Genomic DNA, 22,488 nt, shown 5'->3' with positions numbered 1-22,488 from the left:
TTTCATTGTAATCTCAAACGCCATTGGTTACCTCCTCTATTCCGGAAGTCAGTCAAGTTAATAATCTTAATGTTGTAGAAATATAAAATATAACTTTAACCATTCCAATAACCGTAGAAAAGAGTCATTACAACCTAAAAAGAGGGTTTATGTCCTGGGTTTATGGGTTATTAGTTATTATGGAAATTAATACAATATTAAATTATAATAACAACAGGGGATGCTGTCTATGTGAATGCTGTCTGTGCCCGATGTAGATAGCTTTCGAAGAAGTTTATCATTAATAAATATTACCTAAATTATATCAAATAAAATAAGCCTACACAAGACATTTTTATCCATCCTTCTATTAACTGATCGTCTTTTTGTGTTATTATTATTATTAGCCTATTATTATTGGTTAAAATTTATTTTCGTTTATATTCGTTTTCCCCCTTCATTTCGATCTCTTTACTTAACGTTCTATACTGTATGTAAATGATACTGTAAATGCTCGACATATGACTGTGATTTTTACTGGAATGCAGTTTAAAGGTTGAATTTAACATATATTTTATTTAGTTTCATCTAATTAATAGACTAGCCTATTTAAATACTAGTGTTTCACTGAGGAATGAATCATTCACGTAGTTTCATTTGTAAATGAAAACAGCTTCGTCACACACAGGCATAAATACTAATAAATGTATAATATATACATAAATAATAATAATAATATGGAAAAAAAAGTTAAAAGAACGATGGATAAAAATGTCTTGTAGGCCTATTTTATTTGATGTACTGTGACGATAAAATGATTTACAAATGAAACTACGTGAATAATTCACTCATCAATGAAATACTCTATATATAGGCTAATTAGACGAAACAAAATAAAATTTATGTTAAATTCAATCTTTAAACTGCATTCCAGTAACAATCACAGTCATATAGCATAATCAAAACTTTATTGGCATGTTGATCATTTACAGTATCATTTACATTCAAACTTTAAGTAAGGAAACTAAATGAAGGGAAAAATAACAAATATAAACGAATGATACAAATATTACAGAAAGGGTCAGGTAATGGACTTACAAGACTGTGGGATGCATAAAATGTTTATTGTAACATTATAGATACTGGAGACTACATGTTTCTGTGAAGTTTCAGTGCAGCAGTTTTTTTTTTTCTGAACTTTTCCCCAGATCTGTGGCTTGATGCAATCGTGTCTCTAAACTCTACAGGCAGTTCTTTTGACCTCAAGGCTTGGTTTTTGCTCTGATATGCCTTTTCAAAATGAAATTGCCACAGGTTAACTCCACTCAAAGTAACATCTACAAGCGATATGAATGCTCCTAAGCTAAATAAAGGGTATAAATACTTATACAATAGAATCATTTCAGTTTTTATTTTCTAATAAATGTGCAAAGTTGTTTCAAAGCTGTTTTGTGCTTTGTTATTATGATGTATGGAGTGTAGATTGATGTGGAAACTTGAAAAAAATGAAGGGGTATGAATGCTTTCACAAAGGCACTGTATTTCTAAGGCCAACATTGGTTTGTATTATTGTTCTGAATGTTGTCTAGATCCATCTATGAGAGTACAGCTGTATAGGGGTCAGACAGAGTTGGAAGAAGTGTTTACATCATTATCCATCATCGAAGTGATGGCAGGATCCTCACTCCAACTTCACTGTGTTGCCCTTGTCAACAAACACTGTGAGGTGCAGTGGGTCAGAGAAAACAGCACCCTGCCCTTGACCAAAATAAATAACAGCATATTGCAGTGGAGTGAAATCAAAGCAGAGGACAGCGGACAATACAGGTGCCACACAAAAGGGACCTGCACTGACCAGGCTATCACTGTGGAAATAGAGGTCGTCACATCAGGTGAGTGCTTTTACACTTCCAAAGATACATCAACCCATTTTCAGATTCACATACGACAAAGATCATCAAGTCAGCATTTTGCCATACAGATGGATTCGCCTGGGCCAAGATCTTTGCAGCTTTTGCAGTGTCTGCAGTAGTTATCCTGACGGCCCATCTGGTGTATTTGTGCTACAGAAAAGGATGCAAGATCATGGATTCTGCTAACATAGTCCATGAAAGGTAATTTGTGTGTAAAATGAATCATTATGGAACAGCAAAACATATCAAATCTTGTTCATTAGCAGTATCTGGTCTCTTCTAGGGATGCATCCAGAAATGCTGTGGTGATAAGGCCAATCGCTCAAGGTCTTTCTCAATTTATATATGTATTGTAAATATAATAATACAATAATATACACTACCTGTTAAAAGTTTAAAATAATGAACATTTTTAATGTTTTTGAAAAAAGTCTGTTATGCTGAGAGAATCCTGAAAAAAATATTAAGCAGCAAAACTGTCTTCAACATTGATAATAATGGTTCTTGTGCAGCAAATCAGCATATTAATTAGAATGATTGAAACTGCTGAAAATACAGCTTTGCATCACAGGAATAAATTACATTTTAAAATATGTTCAAATAGAAAACATTTAAAATTGTAAAAATACTAATGCAACCCTGGTGAGCATAAGAGACTTCTTTCATTCACACTGAAAAATTGTAACTACCTCAGACTTTTCAGTAATAGTGTATCTGGATACAATCATCTGACTGGCAGTACCATTCACTAGCATTCATTTTTTAATTTTCCCAGACAGCCAGAGTGATCATGAAGTCCCTTATGCTGACATTGTGATCTCCGTGAGAGGATCCAGCAACCCGGATCTATCTGACACCTTTAGCTATACTTCAAAAACCCAAAGACCGGTGAGAATTAATATTAGTATAATATTATAAATAAATACAATTATTTACGTTTTGTTTTACAGGGTTGTTTGAAATCATGGGACCAGATGTGTGACAGTGCGAATGTGTTTTTTGCAGAGATGGAGGGACGAGGCCAGAGCAGGACTACTGCACGCATCAGCTGACAGACTGCACATTCATTCAAAAGAGGTCACTAGGAAATTAAGTACAACGTCTGAATATGCTGTAATTACCTACTCCTGTGAAGCTCTTAGTTAGTTACTTCAAAAAGCCGTACATCTGATTAAAAAAACATAAGGCAAAATGTAAAAATCGTGAATAGCTGTCTGCCTAATTTCTTTTGTCTGCAATTAAAAAACAGCAAAACTTTAAATGCATGTGTGGACTTGTGTGTGTGTGTGTGTGTGTTGCTTTTATAGTTTTGAAGGAAATAATTACTGCATTACATTCGCTTTACAGCTCATAAAAACATTTTATTGTGTCGGCTGCTTTGCTCTTTTTGACCGGGAAGGTCTGTATAAATTAAAAGAATGGTTTAAGTAATTTATAGTATAAGTCTAAAGTTTAATTACACAACTGTGTATTTTTTCCATATAGTGGACTTCAGTGGGAGCCAACGGGTTGAAGGTCAAAACTGCAGCTTCAAAGGGCTCTACACAATCCCAGCCGAGGAATACGAGTCTTATATAGCGAAACGATCAGACATTTCCTAAAAAATAAAAAAAAATACAAATTGATATACTTTGCTCTGTGTCCATGACTTCACACATTACGTTATCCCATTGGAAAGGTCACGCAAGACATAGGCAGAAGTACCTGTATAGTGATTACAAAGCGATGTGCAAAAAAAGGTAAAACAACAATGTCAGATGATTTTGAAGTTGAAGGAGAAAATAAGATGGTTTTTCACCTACCCTATCTTTTTGAACTGGAGTACACAGATGAAGAACTATCCAAGCATTACCTTTCCATGTGTGAGGTCATACATGTGCATCCCAGAGTTAGTGCAAGACCAGCATTTGTGGTTAAAAGCATAGATATATATACGTAGATGCCTCATTAGCGACTGTTTCTATGGGCCTTTATACGTAAGCCGTCCGCCATTTTGCAGCAGTCCACTTGACGCCATTCACCCATAGATCTATGTAAATCACCATAGTAATCACTGAATATTCGAAATATCACAGTCCTGTACAGCCGTTGGTCTGCAAACCTACAGTATGGTGAATGACGTCAAGTGGACCGCTGCAATATGGCGGACGCATCTACGTGCTTGGAGCGGTCCAATGGGGTATCTACGTATATATATCTATGGTTAAAAGTATGTACATTTTTATTTCTTTTAGAAAATGACTGATCATTTCGCTAGATAAGACCCTTATTCCTTGGCTGGGATCATGTAGAGCCCTTTGAAGCTGCAACTTGGACCTTTAACCCGCTGATTGAAGTCCACTATATGGAGAAATATTTCATAAAAACTTATATATATCAAAAACCTTCGACTGAAGAAAGAAAGACATAAACATCTTGGATGACACGGGGGTGAGTAAATTATGAGATTGTTTTTATTCTGAAAGTGAACTAACCCTTTAAGGGGGAACATGCCCAAACCAACCTATAGAGCCTGTTTGTTTAATTATTGCAGGGAAATAGTACTAATAAAAGGATAGAAATTCCCTTCAATTTGTTCACACTTGACACATTTAGCAAGCTTTGTAATCTAAAAGGTTATGCTATTTATAATACCTTTTGTATACTGTTAGTGTTTTGATACCGCTGGTAAAACTGGCTTTACATTTGCTGCACATGCAGGTCTTGAACTGTATCATTGACAAACAACACAATTGTATTTGCAGGCATGGTTTTAATAGATTTTTGGAAAATATCCACTTAATCCAGCTTTCTTTTAGTTATTTGTGACCCTGGACCAGTATTAAGTTGGCAATAGCCAAAAATACATTGTATGGGTCAAAATTATACATTTTTCTTCTATGCCAAAAATCATTAGGATAATAAAGGAGTAGTTCACTTTCAGAAAATGTACTCACCCCCTTGTCATCCAAGATGTTCATGTCTTCTTCAGTCTTTAGGAAATTATGTTTTTTGAGGAAAACATTTCAGGATTTCTCTCCATATAATGGACTTCTATGGAGCCCCCGAATTTGAACTTCCAAAATGCAACTTCAAAGGGCTCTAAACGATCACAGCCGAGGAAAGAAGAGTCTTATCTAGCAAAATGATCGGTTATTTTCTAAGAAAAATTACAATTTATATACTTTTTAACCTCAAATGCTCGTTTTGTCTAGCTCTGTGTGTACTCTCTGTAGAGATTAAAAATAAAAAAAGATTGAATCGAAAATAACCGATTGTTTCGCTAGATAAGACATTTCTTCCTCGGCTGGGATCATTTAGAGCCTTTTGAAGCTGCATTTAAACTCCATTTTGGAAGTTCAAACTCGGGGGCACCATAGAAGTCCATTATATGGAGAGAATTCCTGAAATGTTTTCCTCAAAAAACATCATTTCATTACGACCAAAGAAAGAAAGACATGAACATCTTGGATGACAGGGGGGTGAGTACATTATCTGTAAATTTTTGTTCTGAAAGTGAACTACTCCTTTAAGTAAAGGTCATGTTCCATGAAGATATTTTGTAAATTTCCTACCATAAATATATCTTATATATCTTATATTAATATTAGTAATATGCATTGCTAAGAACTTCATTTGGACAACTTTAAAGTTTTTTTTTTTTTTTTAATTTTTTGCACCTTCAGATTCCAGATTTTCAAATAGTTGTATCTCAGCCAAATATTGTTATATCCTAACAAACCATACATCAGTATTTATTCAGCTTTGAAATGATGTATACATCTCAATAAAAAAAAATACCCTTATGACTTTTTGTGGTTCAGGGTCAAGTTTGTGTTTTATAATAAACTACTACTATTTTAAACAGAGCCTAACGTCTCATGCGTCTCATGCGTGAGAACTATTAGAATGATTCAGAATTCAGAATCGTGAATTTAGAACGCTTGACCGGTTGATTTGCGAATCGGGAATTGCCGAATTACAAAGAGTTGACAGAAAACATGAAAGCAGAAACATTGTGAGCGAACATGTTTCTCAGGGTCGTTAAACGGCAATCTCGATCGTCAAGGATTTATCAGTGACATTGAATAATGGTAAAACCTGAGTAAAACAAGTCTAGTTAATGACGTCTTAAAAAGTTATGGGATTGTATTATGGCAGCATTTTTTGGCGTGTGTTCTGGGAATATGAAATTAAACTTGTACGTTAAATCAGCTTAATGCGACAGAATACTCAGCATTTCTATATAAAAGATGCTACCAAAATCACCAGATTTGAACTTTTTGTAATATGTGACATTGGCAATAAATAAAATCTCCCCAGACCTTCTGAAATTACCCTCCCTGTGAGAGACCAAATACAGTAGAAAAAAGATACTAGCAAAACACTACCTACCATTTTATATTGCGTGTGTAAATACACAAAATACTGGTGTATCCTGATGGTTTGCCTTCTGAACATGACAATACCTACAGCTACCTGAATCCTACACGTTTTGACCCTCTCCGCTTTCGGTAGTTGAGACCACATGCTGGTTGCATAGCAACGGTTGACAACATTCAACTCGTTCTGAAAGGTAAGAAATATCACACCAGTACATCTGACAAAATGATTAAATATATATTGATTACCGATATAACAAACAGGAAAGTATGGGTTTGCACAAGTGTTATATGTCTTAAATTTTATAGAGAAAAAGACAGTTTTTAGCAGAACATGTCAATGTCACTGTGTATATCACGCAGTAAAGCTAGACATCCTAATGAGAAAATCATTATAGTAAATTATTTTTCTAATTACGTGGAACACATTATCCTGCAACACCATTAAAATTTAATGAACGTGTCTTTTCCCTTATTAAACTCAGACCTGAGGGGCTGTAGAAGATGTCTGTTCCCTTTTCCAACACAAACCTGCGGATCCCCAGAGGTTTTGGAAATTTATTGGAGGGTCTTGCTAAAGAGGTGTTGAGAGACCAGCCTGAGGACATCCCCACTTTTGCTGCTCTCTACTTCACAAAGCTTCTTAAAGCCAGAGAAGGTGACTGAGATGCTTTCCTTTCATCCTGATGTTTAAACGTTTTTAATGACATTTGAGTTACTCGCATATGAGTCAGTCATGATTTGCTTAATATAGTATATGCCTTTGTCCAAGCCAAGGCAAAATTTATTTTGATTGCAGAACTAATGATCAACTACAGTTGAGGTCAAAAGTACATTATGTGTATGTGTATCACATACACCTTGTAGAATCTGCAAAATGTTAATTATTTGACCAAAATAAGAGGGATCATACAAAATGCATGTTGATTTTTATTTAGTATTGACCTGAATGAGATATTTCACATGAAAGACGTTTACATACAGTCCACAAGACAAAATAATAGTTGAATTTATAAAAATGACTCTGTTCAAAAGTTTACATACGCTTGATTCTTAATACTGTGTTGTTACCTGAATAATCCACCTGAAAAGAGTGCCTGCTGTTCTTTAAAATAATTTTTCAGGTTCCACAAATTCTTTAGTTTGTCAGCATTTTTGTGTATTTGAACCCTTTCCAACAATGACTGTATTGAGGTCCATCTTTTCACGCTGAGGTCAACTGAGGGACTCATACAACTATTTCAGAAGGTTCAAACACTCACTGATGCTTCAGAAGGAAACATGAAACATTAAGCCAGGAGGTGAAAACTTTTTGAATTTGAATATCAGGGTAAATTTGACTCATTTTGTCTTCTAGGAAACATCTAAGTATCTTCTGTAGCTTCTAAAGGCAGTACTAAATGATATTTAGGCAAAATAAGAAAAATGTAAACATCCTCATTCCGGTCAAAAGTTTACACCCCTGGCTCTTAATGCATAATTTTTCCTTCTGAAGCATTAGTGAGCATTTGAACCTTCTGTAATAGTTGCATTTGAGTCCCTCAGTTGTCCAAAATCATACAGTCATTGTTGGTAAGGGTTCAAATACACAAAAATGCAGAAAAACCAAAGAACTTGTGGGGCCTAAAGGATTTTTCTGAAGAACAGCATGCAGTTTAACGTTTTAGGACAAACAAGGGACTCATAAACAACTACCACTAAACAAAAAAACACAGCTGTGGATCATTCAGGTAACAACACAGTATCAAGAATCAAGTGTTTAAACTTTTGAATGGGTTGATTTTTATAAATTCAACTATTATTTTCTCTTGTGCACTTTATGGAAACATCTTTTATGTGAAATATCTTATTCAGGTAAGTACTAAATAAAAAATAACATGCATTTTGTATAATCCCTCTTATTTTGGTAAAATAATTAACATTTTGCAAATTCTGCAAGGTGTATGTAAACGTTTGATCTCAACTGCATATTTAAAAATAATGTGAAAGTACAAATGAATGTATGTTCTGTTTCAGAAAGTGGCCTAGACCCAGCAGAGTGGGGTGCAAAGTTGGAAGACAGGTTTTACAATAATCACTCATTTAAGGTATCTAAAAACTTCATTAACAAATGAGAAAATACTTCAGATTATACAACAGTTTCTTCTAACATGCATGTGTTGTTTGTTCTTTTCAAAACAGGGCACAGCAATACAAGGAAACCACATTTCACCTAAGATAAATACAAGGTCTGTGACTGAGAAAGTGTAATTTTACTCTTTCACTCCTCCTAACACTTTCCAAATGAGAGAAAGTGAAGCAGTATGAGATTTCAGATGAAAATGTAGACAATAAAACTGAAAATGACTCATAGGATTGCCTGTAGTTTTGGTATGATTCTGGCTGTATGTTCTTGCAGTGCAGCAGTTTTAGAAAACATTTTAGCAGGATGAAGCGTGGCGGGAGGCTCTCTGTTTTTTGAGGCAGGGCTTCGATCATTTGATCAAGCGGAGGGCGGCTTTTAGAGGATTGATTGTAGTGTCAGAGCACAGATAAGCATCTAGGTTGTACATTAGGATTAATTTATTACTCCTGTTGTACGTGTTTGTGCTTTTATTTATGTACATTGTCAATCACTGTTGCACAAAAAATCATCTTTGCCTTCTTACATGTCAATTTTCAGAAACAACGCTGGCCGTTCTGAAACTTTGGAAAACAATGAAACTTTAAGCTCCCCATTAAAAGACCTCAACGCTAATAATACAGAAGTAAAGCAAGAATATGAATTAGATAAGAAGCTCGATGAGGAATCTGGTGAGAGAGAACATGAACCTGCTGTAGATACTCCCAATGTGGGAACTGCAGATGTTGATATATGTGCTCAAGAGCTAAAAGACCCCAGCGGGATTCCAGAACAAACATCAGAGGTACTGAAGGATGATGAGGTTGCAAAAGCAGCTGTAGATATTGATATCTGCAGATCAGAACTTGAGCCTACACCTTTGTCTTCCTTCGATGGTCTCGCAAATGTGGATGTATGTGCTGAAGAGATAAACCACCCGTCTGCATCTACTGAGAACAAAGACATGGAAAGCCCAAAATTAAATGAAGAACAGTTTGAATCACAAGATGAATCTTTTGTTGAAACCCCTTCACACATTGAGCAAGATGTTGGCAAACAAGCAAATGAAATGTCTGATGATGATTATGATGACCATACTGAAGATGCTGAACAGGGAGTTTTAGAAATGGCTGATCATTTTTTAGAAGACACTGATCCAGTTGAAGAAGAACAGGAATCAGAGGAACCTACTGAAGAAAGTACTACTGAAAAAGAGGTAACTGAAAATGCAGTTGAAGCAGAACAGGAATCAGAGGAACATATTGAAGAAAATAATGACTTACCAGACCATGAAAACCAAGATGAGACCAATCATGAGTACAGCAGTACCAATGACTTTGTAGAAGATGCAGCTGATTCCACATCTGATATCAATAGTAGATCACTGATGGAAATGAAGGATGCATACATTAACTACAGTGATGAAATGTATGACAGTAAAAGTGAAGTCATAGATGTTCTAGATGAAGTTCACCATCAGTGCTCTACTCATACAGGTGAGCATGAAGCTGAGAACAGCACTGATGAACAGAACACCTCTAAAATTACGGATGAAATGAAGGAGGAAACCCCAAAGCTAGTTTCCCAACTGAAAGACAGTGAAACAGAAGTCACAGTAGACATGATAAGCAATGAGATTTTAAACAGTGATGTAATGGATGCTTCTGAGAAAGATCTAAACACAGAGAACGTAAATGAAGGGAGTGATCTTGACAGTGATGGCTCAGATGCTGAAGAGATGGATCTGGATATTTTAAACATGCCTCAGCAAAATATGGTAAAAACTGAAGATGAGGAGGATGATACTGAACCAAATGAAAATATCTTGCCTTCTGAAGCTGAAGAAGTTGATCCCAGGCCTTTAGAGGGAGAAACAGAGGTTATCGGTGAAGAACATCCCACAGAGTTACAAGAACAGATTGAAAACACTGAGAATGAAGCAGATCAAGAGGATCAGTTGGAGGAGCAAAGGGATAAAAGCCAGGAATCAATACTTGAAAGTGAGAACCAGGAGAATCCTGACAGCGGTGAATCAAAGGTAAGGGATTTTTGTTTCTTTTTCTTTTTTTCAGCCACTTTCCATTTGGTATGATATTTGTATTAAAAGTAAGAGTTGCGAATAATCAAATTTTATTTTAAATTACGATTTTGGCCTCCCATGGTTCCCATGGTATATATATATATACTGCTCAAAAAAATAAAGGGAACACTTTGTTGTACATTGTGTTGTTTAAGTGTTCCCTTTATTTTTTTGAGCAGTATATATATTTTTAAATGTGTATATGGGCCATTCTACAGAACTGGTTTAAAGTCAGAGTTGGAAACGTCTTGAAAAATTGTGCAGTTAATTCTTAGATTGTATTTTCAGAAAGTTTTGGAATATTTGTCCCCACCCCAAATTTGTTATACATTCCCTTTTATCACTACCGAAACTTTGACGACATGTTTCGGTCGTGACTGTTATGTTTGGGTTATTGTGGGTTTCAATAGATAAAAGAAGGATCTTAGTAAACATCTAAGATTTTAATACTTAAATGCTTTTTAAATGTGTTTTTTTTGGACAGCAGTTTGCACCACACACTCATAGTATTTATTTTTATTATTTGTACTTTTTTTTACATTTGTTTTTCTCTTGTAGTATAAGTTCAAGGAAGTTCAACCTCAAAAAAAATTTTTTAAAGTTCAATAAATGCAAGATGTTTCCAAAATCTATGAGTAATCGTGTTCAATAATCGTGATGTCAGTACTGAACAAAACAATCGTGATTGTGATTTTTGCCACGACCGAGCACCCCTACCCCCATCTTTAACTTAGATCCAGACTATTCCTCTTACTGTCCCAAGTCAGTAAGTAAAAATAAAATCTTCAAGGACTTGTCAGATCAACAGTATGGCTCTGTACCTCTCTGGAGAACAGTGATTGAAGATGTCCTGAAATAGTCCAGCTGGTGAGTGCAAGACTGCAAGAGGGTCAAAAAAAGAACTATACAACCTATATCATATAAACACCATGCATAAATCCAAAAGAAATTGTAACATGTCATAAAGAGATATTAAAAAAGGTTTAGATCTTTAACCAAGAGGTCAGAAGAATATCCATATGCTTCTTTAAAAGGGTTCGAATGAGACCGATTTGGTGGTGTTTCCATGGAAACATTTTACCAACCATTTATCTGAGGGAGAAACTGATCTAGATTTCTAGAGTTGTGTGATATTTCCAAAGAAACAGAATATGTACTCTATTAGCATGCTTCATTTTATTTAACCCTCGGTCCAATATAGTGTTTCAAGTTCTGTAGGGGTTAATTAGAGACACACACACACTAAAGCAAAGCTCTCATCTTCTCGCTCCAATGTAGGTCATCTAACCTGACCTATATCAACTCTTGTCCAATGACTTTATATGCTGTAGGAGGAGCAAGGGAATCGTATAAGTGCTATTTTCAGGAACAATATTCATGGCTATCATCAATCTCTGGCACGACTGTAAAGTCACCTCATCTTCTTCTTGGAAACTCAGTGTTTTAACACTTCGCTGCTCTGTGAACCGACTTCATTAGCTCCCAGCCTTACACCTCCAGCAGATGCCAAGAAAAGAGAACTGATACCATTACAGCACAGAGCTGCATCTCCTCTCTTTAATCTTGGTAGGGTAGGAGGCAGGAGATGCAGCCGTGTTCCAGAGAAATAAAGGGCAATGGATTTACTGTCTGTTTGTCTTACTCTACAGTATATTGCCACAGGGTGGAGGAGGCACGGACTGTGTGGGACTGACTGAGATGTGGGGAGCTGCTTCTAGTATTTTCGTAGCTTATGATGTGAATATTTTGGACTGTGAATATTTAAAGTCACGTTATATAATTGGTTTGGACCATGGTGTGTCTCTTTTTAACTATTCTCTCCACTGAACATCAAGTATCTTTGACCATATGGTAACAGGTGTCAGGAAAATGAGAATAATGGCAGTGTAAACGTCAAAAACGACAAAATATTTGCAACGATTAAATACCTGTGCTGTGAGTGGCAGCGTCAGAGTGATGATGTTCGCGCGCTTTCTCTCTATCTCCCTCTCTCGCGCGCGCGCTCTCTCTCTCTGTGTCCTCCCACCCTAAGACTCTGAATTATAAGGATAGTTGGAGGAGAGGCGTATTCGTCCAAGGCAGTTTGCCCTGTGAGGAGGTTTACGGTCTGTTGCACTTTCAAAAGACGAGATCACGTTTATAAACGTCTGTAATTGCGCGTCATGGATTGTCATATCGTAAGTATACAGACCACTTTAATCGCTGTTTTGTTAAAAGTATAGAATTAATAAATATATTAAATTAAATTGATGCGGTTTGATAGTATACTAAAACATGCTTTAACTTTTTCTTCACTTGTTTAGGAACTAGAAAAAATGCACTTGAATTATTTTTGTATTTCGAAACTTTTTGTCAGCGGTAAAAAACGTGTTGTAAATGTAGACATAAAGCCATAAATGCTATTTATGGCTTTATGTCTTGAGATGCGTGTTTTGTGGTCGTCATTATTTCACACTGTTTAACTGTTTGCCTGAATTTGCCAGTAAGCTTTATACAGTTGATTTATTTGTTTGTATTATTAATATTAACATATTATAAATATGAATAGGATTATTACAATATACAGTCTACAAACTGTAAATAGTAGAAACCTAAAGGAAACCCTGGGTATTGTGACATGTATGGCTTAATCTAACATAAATAATGTCTCTTACTGAAATATTTAGTAAAAAATTAAAGATTTACGTTATTTTAAAAAATCACATGGTTTTACACATATTTTGGACTATGGGCGGCGCCATTATGACGTGAAATGGTTGCACTTGCTGAGCTACTGGTGCTATCTGCTGCTATTTTTACGGCAACACAATTCGAAATACATAACACTGAAAATAAAATACTGATACGATGACCACAGCAACTGAAAGAACTTACAGGTGGCGATGGATATAAGCGTAGGCTTAAATCAAATGTCGTACCATCAATTTTCTCAAAAGGAGTCCAAACGCCCCCGGATATCGAGTGAAATCTGCGCTGAGAAACTCCTTCAGTGGCTGCGACATCATGACAAGCGTCGACATGTTTACATCCTGCCAGGACGGCATCTAGCTTTTCTTGTCTCTGCCGTTTGTAAGCTCTTTCAGTAGCTGTGGTCTACTAAAAGCCTCAAAGGCATCAAGGCTGAAGTGGAGAGAACAAAGACGCAGGTCTTTAGGAAGTTTTATTCATCCACAGGCATCTTCCCATTCTTTGCTCCTTTTCTTATCGCTAGGACATACATCACTTAGACTTACATCACTTCTCTTGTTGCCCTTCGACTGAAAATTACAACCAAAAGCCGCATAATGTGGCATCATATCAGTTTTTTTATTCTCAGAGTTGTGTTGCAGTAAAAATAGCAACAGGTAGCGGCAGTAGCACTGAGTGCAGCTATTTAGCAAATGAAAATTAGCGAATTAATAATAAATAAGGTGGACACTTGGTGGCGCTATGCACAGCAAAAATATTTATTTATTTATTAAACTATGTTAATTAATAACTTTCTATTAAAGGTGCAGTGTGTAATATTTAGGAGAATCTATTAACAGAAATGCAATATAATATACACAACTATGTTTTCAGAGGTGTATAAAGACCTTACATAATGAACCATTATGTTTTTATTGCCTTAGAATGAGCAATTTCTATCTACATACACCACATACACCTTACTATACATGGAACTCGCTATTTTGCACCAGACGGACGTTACATTTGGGTTGAGAATGAAAATCGAGTTGACGTCAGCATTTAATGTCCATTTGATGTTGACAACTTTGGATTCTGGTTACACAACCTAAAATCAATAAAACATCAATGTCAGTTGATGTCGGTATTGGACATCAAATTAATGTTGATATTAGACGTTAAATTGACATTAATTTTTTGGTCACCCAACGTCGCAAACAAAATGTAACCAAATATCAATTTCTTTTGACGTTGTGTGCCTGCTAGGAATAATATTCGCAATAACATATAGGTTTACTAAGGCTACGTTTACACTAGTGTGGTTTCATTTTAAACACATAACTTTTGCTATGGTTACAGCTGTCATTTACACTACATCCGAGTTTTCAACCCTAGAAAACGGAGACTTCCGAAAACGCTGCAGACCCTGTTTTAGTTTGAAAACTCTGGGGTTGCATTTTAGTGTAAATGGAGCAAAATGTAAATTTTAAAAATTATGGTGTGGCTGTGTACAGTGACAGTGTAAAAACAATAACATCATGCTTATTATGAATGGTCATGTGACATGCGTTTTCAGTTGCGTAGTGTGGACGGAGATCGTTTCTGAAACGCAGTGTAGATGAGGATCATTTTCATTTCAAAATACCGTTTGAAAGCGAAAACTTTGTCATCTTTGTCCTGTGTCGGCCACCATAGCTTCTCTCTGTGCAATTCTCAACCTCACTACTAGATGCCACTAAAATGTACACACTGCACCTTTAAACATGGCCCACCTAAAGCCAATAAAGTGTGCAGGGTGTGGCTATGATCTCTAAATGGATAAGCAATTTTAAATAATTTTGGTAAATGTATCTAGATTTTTACTTTGGTATTCCACATTTATGAGGACATTTGCATATTTAAAAAGTCAATCAGCTTTCAGCGGCCATTAATGGCTAATTGTCACTAAACTATATTAATATGAATATGAATAGGTCCTTGTGCTTGTACCCCAATCATTTCTGCTTGCTGTTTGTTACGCATATGCAAAGAGATGTATGTATCATTTAAATGGACTGATTTAGACATAGGAAAGGCTTGTGACTGCGCAGTTTCATTAGGTGAGGTGATCCATGGGTAAGCATACGCTAAGCCTCAGAGGCAGCAGTAAAATGAGCAGATGCTTATTTTTAGGGGGATTGTGATACGCCTCTGCCTGTGGCCACATATGAGCATGTTGGCAAACGGCTTGGTTAATATGAAAAGAAGCTGATTCTTAGTTCAAAAGTGGGTGGACACGCTCCTGCCAGGGTCTTACAATGGACTTCTGCACATCACCCTCACACAAGCAGTTTAAAGACCGCCAACCAGCCTCTGCTGAGCCATTTTACATATGCTAAGTTGTTGTGGTGGGAGAAAGCATGTGGTTTCACAGCTTCAGGAAGACTTAATGAGACAAATAACATCACATCCCACCACACACACTGCTTGATGATGTGTGCTAACATGCTCCACAGAGTGCAGGAAGCTGGTCACAGTTGGTCTTGTAGCATCCGGATAGTTGCGTCAGTTCATTTTGTCTTTGTTAGGTAGGTAATAGATTTACCTAGTTTACACTCTTGAAGTCCCTGTGAAATCAAAATGGAAGTTTTTGGGCTTGTAGATTAAATATGTTATCCTTAAGGTTATCTATAAGCTAGTGTGTGGCAAAACAATGACAACATTCATATTTACTAGATATACACATTCAAAATTTACAGTCTCTAACTTCCGCCAATATGGATCAATGATTTTGATGACTTCACCCTGCACTTCAGCTTCTCATCAAACTTTCTGTCCAATCAAATGTTCTCCAGAATCCGACGCATCCCGCCCACTATACTATAAATAGACGCTGAAGCTGCGGCTGAAATGGGTCACTTGTTTCCAGAATTAGTATTTTCTGTAGAGTGAATGGCACATTGTGCACTATATAGGGGATAGGGAGCGATTCAGACAGTGTAAATATGCTTTCCATTGGGTTGAAAGAAGTCTAGTTTCACAATGTTCTTCGGCAAAGACCACAAAACGTACCGGACCAATTTAAATTCTACACAGAATGGTATATTTTATAGCGATGTGGATGAAATTCATACACTGTCAAATGCGGCTTTACCAAGCTCAATGGCTCTGGCCCAAGCTATGATATAAACGAATTACTATTGGCTGTTTAAAAAAGTGGGCAGAGCTGCTGGATATGTCCCACTGTCACATGGACGGTCGGAGACGAGCGGATCCATTTGCAGCATTTATTAGATAAGACAAAACAAAACAAACACACAGGGGCAGGCAGAAATCGTAGTCAAAACACAGGCAGAAAGGTCGGGGCTGGCAGCGAGAATCAAACACGGGAGGGAGTCCAGGAATCAAACACGGGAAAACAAACACGGGAAGAAACGCTCAGAAATGCAGCCGGGGCAATACAAGACTTCGCGAAGAAGCTGAGTGTGAGAGTGGCTTAAATGCAGTCCTAGAAATGAGGTGCAGGTGTGAGCGGTAATCAGTGCAGTGAGAAACAAGGAGCAGGTGAATGCAGTGATTAGTGCAGTGGCTTGTGGGGAATGAAGTCCATGATGTGTAGTGCAAGAGTTTATGATGACAGGACGACTCAATTCGTGACACCCACCCTGTCTTCCTGTTTCAGTTGAAATTACGTCAACACATAGAATAATGCTGCATGTTTCAAAGCACTTCAGTGGACCTTTAAACCTTTAAAGGTTCTTTGTGGTTCCTTGAAGAACTTTTAACATCTATGGAACCTTTCCATTTCACAAAAGTTTCTTTGGATTTTTAGAATGTTTTTCAGAAAATTGGTTCTTTTTAGAACTGTTCACTGAAGGGTTCTTTTGGGAACCCAAATTGGTTCTTCTATGGAATTGCTGCAAAAACCTTGGAGATGGAGAAAGAGGAGCATTCAGTTGGAAAGACTTTGTGGAGCTGATTGATAATGATTCATTGCAAGGCTTAAATGGGCAGGAGATCCATCATGCTAAACCCACTTTGGTGGTATATAAGATCTTAGAGGATAGTCTGAATCATTCTAAGCAAGAGTGAAATCAATACAAAATACATCTAGTGTCTGTTTTGCTAAATATGTCAATTATTTTCCATCATTCAGGAGGAATGCAACCAGCCACAAGAGGAAGAGGACATCATGGACATTCCACTGGATGACCCAGAGGCCAATAAGGCGGCCGCCAAAATCCAGGCCGGCTTTCGTGGTCATATGACCCGGAAGAAGATGAAGCCCGGTGACAAGCCCAATGAGGAGGTGAGCAGCAGTGGTGAGGCCCTCAACGGGAGCCAAGGGGACTCAGGTCAGTCACTGTCCCCGGTAGTCATAGTCAATACAAGAGCTAGACTCAACACCCATCCCACATGGTGCAGAGGCCGCCCGCTATTCTGATCCAATTTAGTTTGGCAAGACATTTAAAAACTCTCACAGAATTTGGCTTTGAGATCTGAAGTAAACAACTAGAGCTTTGAACTTTAATGAGAGTTCAAGAGCATGTTGGTTTGCTTTTTTCCTCTACTGTGTGAAGATTTAGAGGAAATTTAGAGAAAATTTAAAAAAGCAGGAAATATTGTGCCATTATAGAAGATGAGCCACAAAAGAACTCCAAAATGAAACAAAATGAAAAATCCATCAATTGTGTTTAATGAGTCATATCTTTATACCGAGTAAACATAATAAGACATGCTCAAGAGTGCTTTTTAATTACTCTCTGAGTGGTTTGGATAATTATTTTCTTAATTAAGTAATTATTAATGAGCCCATCTATCATTTTCCCTGATTGTTAAAAGATTGCAAAGGCCATTTACCAATTTATAGACAGACAATGGAGTCCACAGAGTCACGCTGTAGTCTCTAATATCTCAGTTTGTTGAGACACAGATCTCTCAAATTTAATTTCTTTCGTGGGTGGTTTAAGCCTCCACAATTCCAGGACTCAATATTAAAGCCTCTCGCAGATTTATCCCAACCCTTTCAATTTTCTTTCGGGTGAGGTGTTTTGCTCTCCACGAAATTGCTTCTGAAGAAGCTGGAGAAACTCTTTCCCCCAACTCAGTAATATGCAAATGGTTCTCGAGCGGTTGATCCCTGGAGATTCTACTGTGAAGCAACAAATAGGTCATTCGTTACGTTAATGTTCTCACACCAAAGCTTCCATTTGAACTACCTTTATCGGTGTCGTCCTTTGAGGACGAACCAAGCGGATCTGGTCATTCGATGTGGAAAGTGGGGCAAGCAATGAGAAACAAGGTGCCCTTTCAACCTCCAGCCCAGGCCCAAATATCTCTCCTTCAGCTGTGCTGTGCTGCTCCACTCTACCCCACCCATGTGCCGAATTTAGGCCTTTCCCAAGCAACATCAACCCAGTTCTCGGTTGCTAAGCATTTTATGTATGGAAGTGTTATTTTTATCCTCAGGTGCATCTGCATCGCTGAAACGAGGCTGTGCTCCGTTTTACTCGGACAAAAATAAAAGATTGTCTAAGATCGACTCTGGCAAAATCAATCAATAAGTAATGTTCTGTCGCATACAGTATATTATGTGAAGAATGCCAATGTAGCTATAAAGCACTGCAGTATACTATTTTCTTACTCATTATTTTTGTCTTGTTCTAGTACTAATATCTCAACATTCTTATATCAAGGACTTAAGATATTAAGTTTTGTTTTATGAAAGAAATATTAAATTTTTTTTATTTTTATTATTTAAAATAACCATTTTCTATTTGAATATATTTTAAAATGTAATTTATTCCTGTGATTTTAAAGCTGAGTTTTTAGCATCATTACTCCAGTCACATGATCCTTCAGAAATCGTTCTAATATTCTGATTTGCTGCAAAAAAAAACATTTATTAATATTATGTTGAAAACAGCTGAGTAGATATTTTTTCAGGTTTCTTTCATGAATAGAAAGTTCAGAAGAACAGCATTTATCTGAAAAAAAGAAATCTTTTGTAACATTATTAATGTTTTTATCATCATTTTTGATCAATTTAAAGCATCCTTGCTAAATAAAAGTATTATTTCTGTCATTTCTTTTCCAAACAATTATACTGATTTATATTGACTAAGCTTTAGAATGGTATAGTGTATGATGTTACAAAAGCTTTTTTTTTAATTTCAGATAAATGCTGATCTTTGGATCTTTCTATTCATCAAAGAATTCTGAAACAAATGTATTGCGCTGTTTTAAATATTGATAATAATAAAATAATTAATAATTATAATAATAATTGTAATTATTATTTATTTTTTAGTAAATCAGCATATTGGATTTATGCGATTTCTGAAGAATCATGTGATAGTGGAGTAATGATGCTAAAAATATAGCTTTGATCACAGGAATAAATTACATCTTAAAATATATACAAATAGAAAACAGTTTTAAATAGTAAAAATATATTTTTAAATGTTACTGTTTTTGGTGAAACTTTGGATCAAATAAATGCAGGCTTGGTGAGCAGAAGAGACTTCTTTAAATAACATTAAAAATCTTACCGTTCAAAAACTTTTGACTGGTATTTTATTATTGTATTATATTGAATTACATTTATTATTATATTTCAGTTTTTATTTAAATTATTTAAAGTAATAACTGTTTGTGTTTTTGTCAGTTTTATATATATTATAAATATGTCTGTGTAGTTTTTATTACATTTTAGTTATTGGGTTTTGTTTGAGTTGTTGTTATTTTAGTACTTCAACAAAAATTAGCTTTAATCTATTATTTCAGTTAATGTTTCTTTTATTTGAAGCAATAAAAAGTTTTTATTGTTTTATACAGTTGTCCCTTAGAACTGAGTTTATTTTACATACCCTATTGACAGATATACCTTCTGGATATTCTTTCAAATATTTTTTAATGAATTTTTATATATTTGTAACTCGAAAACAAACCAAAAATAGTACGAAAATCAGTTTTGCAGTGGGTGATTTTACATCATCGCCTTGTCACTTCATAGCTGTTTGTTGCCAAACCGAAGTACAGTAAATCTAAAAATCGTCTGCATTTTGCAAGCAGGGGGAACAGACGGAGTAGAGACAGATGCCACATCTGGACCAGAGCAGTGAAGACCCTTCTCAAGGTGGACGGCTTATAGGACGCTTTCTCCAGGGATTTTTTTGTGTCCAAAAAAGTAGTAAAATTAGGCTGGATATGTCATCTGGTGTGTGAACTCTTTCTCTATTTTCTGCTTCTTATCCAGTCCGGGTGAATATCTGCTCCAGCATGCTTTTGCATCCTACAAAAGGCATCTGTATACTGTATCTGATATTTGTATAAGTCGGAAAAAAAACAGATGGCATAGAATTTAACACAGGCTTCTTCAATCAGACACTCAAGTAGACTTAATGCATCATGATTGAGTTTTCTCATTTTCGTTGCTTGGTATTCCTTTCCTGTGGTAGTATGTTTATGATTGCCTTGATTTGACCATGTAGCCACTATCACAATAAGATGATAAAGTGAAATTTGTTTATTGTTCACAAAATACGAATGTTATGAGTTGTTTATAATTGTGTTGATTGATTGATTTGTTTGGTTTGCTACTTGTAATATGTTAAAAATGAAATCAGAGCTTCCAAAGCAGCATATGGCATGGCAAGATTGACTATAATTTATTTCATTCTGTTTACTTTGTAAAATTATTGACACTTAAGGTAGTGCGTATCAATAGAAATATAGACATTGAGTTAATGAGTGATAGCCAAGATCACCTTGCATGTTGATATCAGCATCAAGCTCTGTATCAGTTGAAAAGCAAATAAAAACTCAGAAATGTCTGTTGCCTACTTCGAAAATGATTTTGTGCAGTCAGGGGGTGATCATTAGTCTTTTGAAGGAGTCCAATAACAAACAGGCAGTTATATATATATATATATGCAGCAGAAATTGAAATATTAACCTACACATCAGTCTCATTAGTCCTGCTGGAGCTTCTCACTGGAGGGCTCACAGCTGGAAGGCTGTGCTAATGAGACCTGGACAGTCATTTATCAAGGTCAAATTGCCACATGCCCTGCGCTCTACTCACTATTGCCTGTCAAAACAGCATTTAGTCCTATAATAGCATTAACTCTTATAAAATCTGTTCTAGTGTGTAGATTTTCTAATGAATGTGCATGTGGTAGAGCTACAATGAAAGAAATCTCAAAGAAATTGTGGTTTGAGAACATCATTTATAATATGACCCCTCGTTCGACAAGCTATTGCACTCTCACACCACACATCATGTTCTCACGCAGTGAAAAATACATTGCGGAGCAAAGAGGAAACTGACATGGCGACAAAGAACTCTCTTGACTCTTCGCAGGGAGTTTGATTGACAGGCAATCTGACCAATCATAATGGCGAATCTGCCATATTGTCCGACAAACAAACCAGACAGGAGAGTAGATTACCATTAGTGGACTTGAAAAATGGTGTTTATTGACGTCATTCCACGGTTTAAACAAGATACCTTCTTCTGTTCATGTTTATTTTGTGGTGTGACAATTAAAAAAGAAAGAGATAATCGATTCAGATAATCTGGTTTGAACTGTGGCACTACAGTGATCTGTCTTGACACATTAAAGAGCCACGAAATAGTATTTATTTTTTGAATTGCTTTTAAAAATGACAACATTTGAAAGCCAAAAAAAGCCCTGCTTTGTCTTGTCTGTCAATGTGTTGTCAGTTTCCTCTTTGTTCCACGATTTTTGTTTCACTGCATGAGAATGTGTAGTGTGACAGCGGCATTGTTTGTCGGACATAGCAACAGTAACTAATGACCCTTCGCAAAGACTACAATTGATTTACACATAATGTACTCACCCCCTTGTCATCCAAGATGTTCATGTCTTTCTTTCTTTAGTTGTAAAGAATTTGTCTTTCGAGGAAAACATTTTAGGATTTTTCTTCACATAGTGGATTTCTATGGTGCCCAGAGTTTGAACTTCCAAAATGCAGCTTCAGAAGGCTCTAAATGATCCCAGTCGAGGAAGAAGCATCTTATCTGGTGAAACGATCAGTTATTTTCAAAACAAATTGACAATTTATATACTTTTTAACTTCAAATGCTCGTCTTGTCTCATCTCTGCCATGCGCATGCGTAGTCTGTGATCCGGGCCAATACAGTTAGGGTATGTCGAAAAACTCCCATTTCGTTTATGTCTTCAAAGTCAAAATCGTCCTACAATGCTGTTTTACCTTTTTTTGTAAAGGGCATTTGAGCTTCTTTGTATGTTTACTTTGTAAACACTGTGTCGGTACTTTTGCAGCGATGTAGTGCGATTTTGAAGTTAGGGAAAAAAACGAGATGGGAGTTTTTCGACATACCCTAACTGTATTGACCCGGATCACAGACTACGCATGCGC

General features: G+C 36.2%; 2 protein-coding genes across 6 annotated transcripts; both read left to right on the top strand.

Moving 5' to 3' along the window:
- Positions 1-1,616: 1,616 nt before the first annotated feature.
- LOC141284275 (uncharacterized) lies at positions 1,617-3,153 on the top strand. Its single transcript, XM_073817281.1, has 5 exons — positions 1,617-1,871; positions 1,961-2,093; positions 2,176-2,219; positions 2,668-2,780; positions 2,898-3,153. Exons 1-5 carry the CDS (start codon positions 1,649-1,651, stop codon positions 3,036-3,038), a joined length of 654 nt encoding a protein of 217 aa, XP_073673382.1. The 5' UTR covers positions 1,617-1,648; the 3' UTR covers positions 3,039-3,153.
- Positions 3,154-6,746: 3,593 nt separating this feature from the next.
- On the top strand, positions 6,747-20,915 carry nrgnb (neurogranin (protein kinase C substrate, RC3) b). Of its 5 annotated transcripts, none has more exons than XM_073818030.1 (6): positions 6,747-6,911; positions 8,270-8,340; positions 8,435-8,481; positions 8,916-10,392; positions 17,237-17,389; positions 20,155-20,915. In XM_073818030.1, the coding sequence occupies exons 1-6, from the start codon at positions 6,758-6,760 to the stop codon at positions 20,170-20,172; spliced, it is 1,920 nt and encodes a 639-aa protein (XP_073674131.1). In that variant the 5' UTR covers positions 6,747-6,757; the 3' UTR covers positions 20,173-20,915. The 5 variants fall into 5 exon arrangements, with proteins under 5 accessions (XP_073674131.1, XP_073674130.1, XP_073674129.1 ...); XM_073818029.1 differs by having other exon boundaries at positions 20,152-20,915; XM_073818028.1 differs by having other exon boundaries at positions 17,237-17,435.
- Positions 20,916-22,488: the final 1,573 nt, after the last annotated feature.

This window comes from Garra rufa, chromosome 14 (assembly GCF_049309525.1).
Source record: "Garra rufa chromosome 14, GarRuf1.0, whole genome shotgun sequence".
NCBI classification, from domain to species: Eukaryota; Metazoa; Chordata; class Actinopteri; order Cypriniformes; family Cyprinidae; genus Garra; species Garra rufa.
Note: the sequence above shows the minus strand (reverse complement) of the source record. Positions and strands in the feature narration are given on the sequence as shown.

What these genes read in the sequence shown, in the direction of transcription:
- LOC141284275 (XM_073817281.1), top strand. Translation starts at nt 1,649, where the DNA reads ATGGCAGGATCCTCACTCCAACTTCACTGTGTTGCCCTTGTCAACAAA. An exon ending in AATAGAGGTCGTCACATCAG is followed by an intron (nt 1,872 to 1,960) that starts GTGAGTGCTTTT and finishes TTTGCCATACAG; the next exon opens with ATGGATTCGCCTGGGCCAAG. An exon ending in GCTAACATAGTCCATGAAAG is followed by an intron (nt 2,094 to 2,175) that starts GTAATTTGTGTG and finishes GGTCTCTTCTAG; the next exon opens with GGATGCATCCAGAAATGCTG.
- nrgnb (XM_073818027.1), top strand. Translation starts at nt 6,758, where the DNA reads ATGTCTGTTCCCTTTTCCAACACAAACCTGCGGATCCCCAGAGGTTTT. An exon ending in GCTTCTTAAAGCCAGAGAAG is followed by an intron (nt 6,912 to 8,269) that starts GTGACTGAGATG and finishes GTTCTGTTTCAG; the next exon opens with AAAGTGGCCTAGACCCAGCA. An exon ending in ACAATAATCACTCATTTAAG is followed by an intron (nt 8,341 to 8,434) that starts GTATCTAAAAAC and finishes TTTTCAAAACAG; the next exon opens with GGCACAGCAATACAAGGAAA.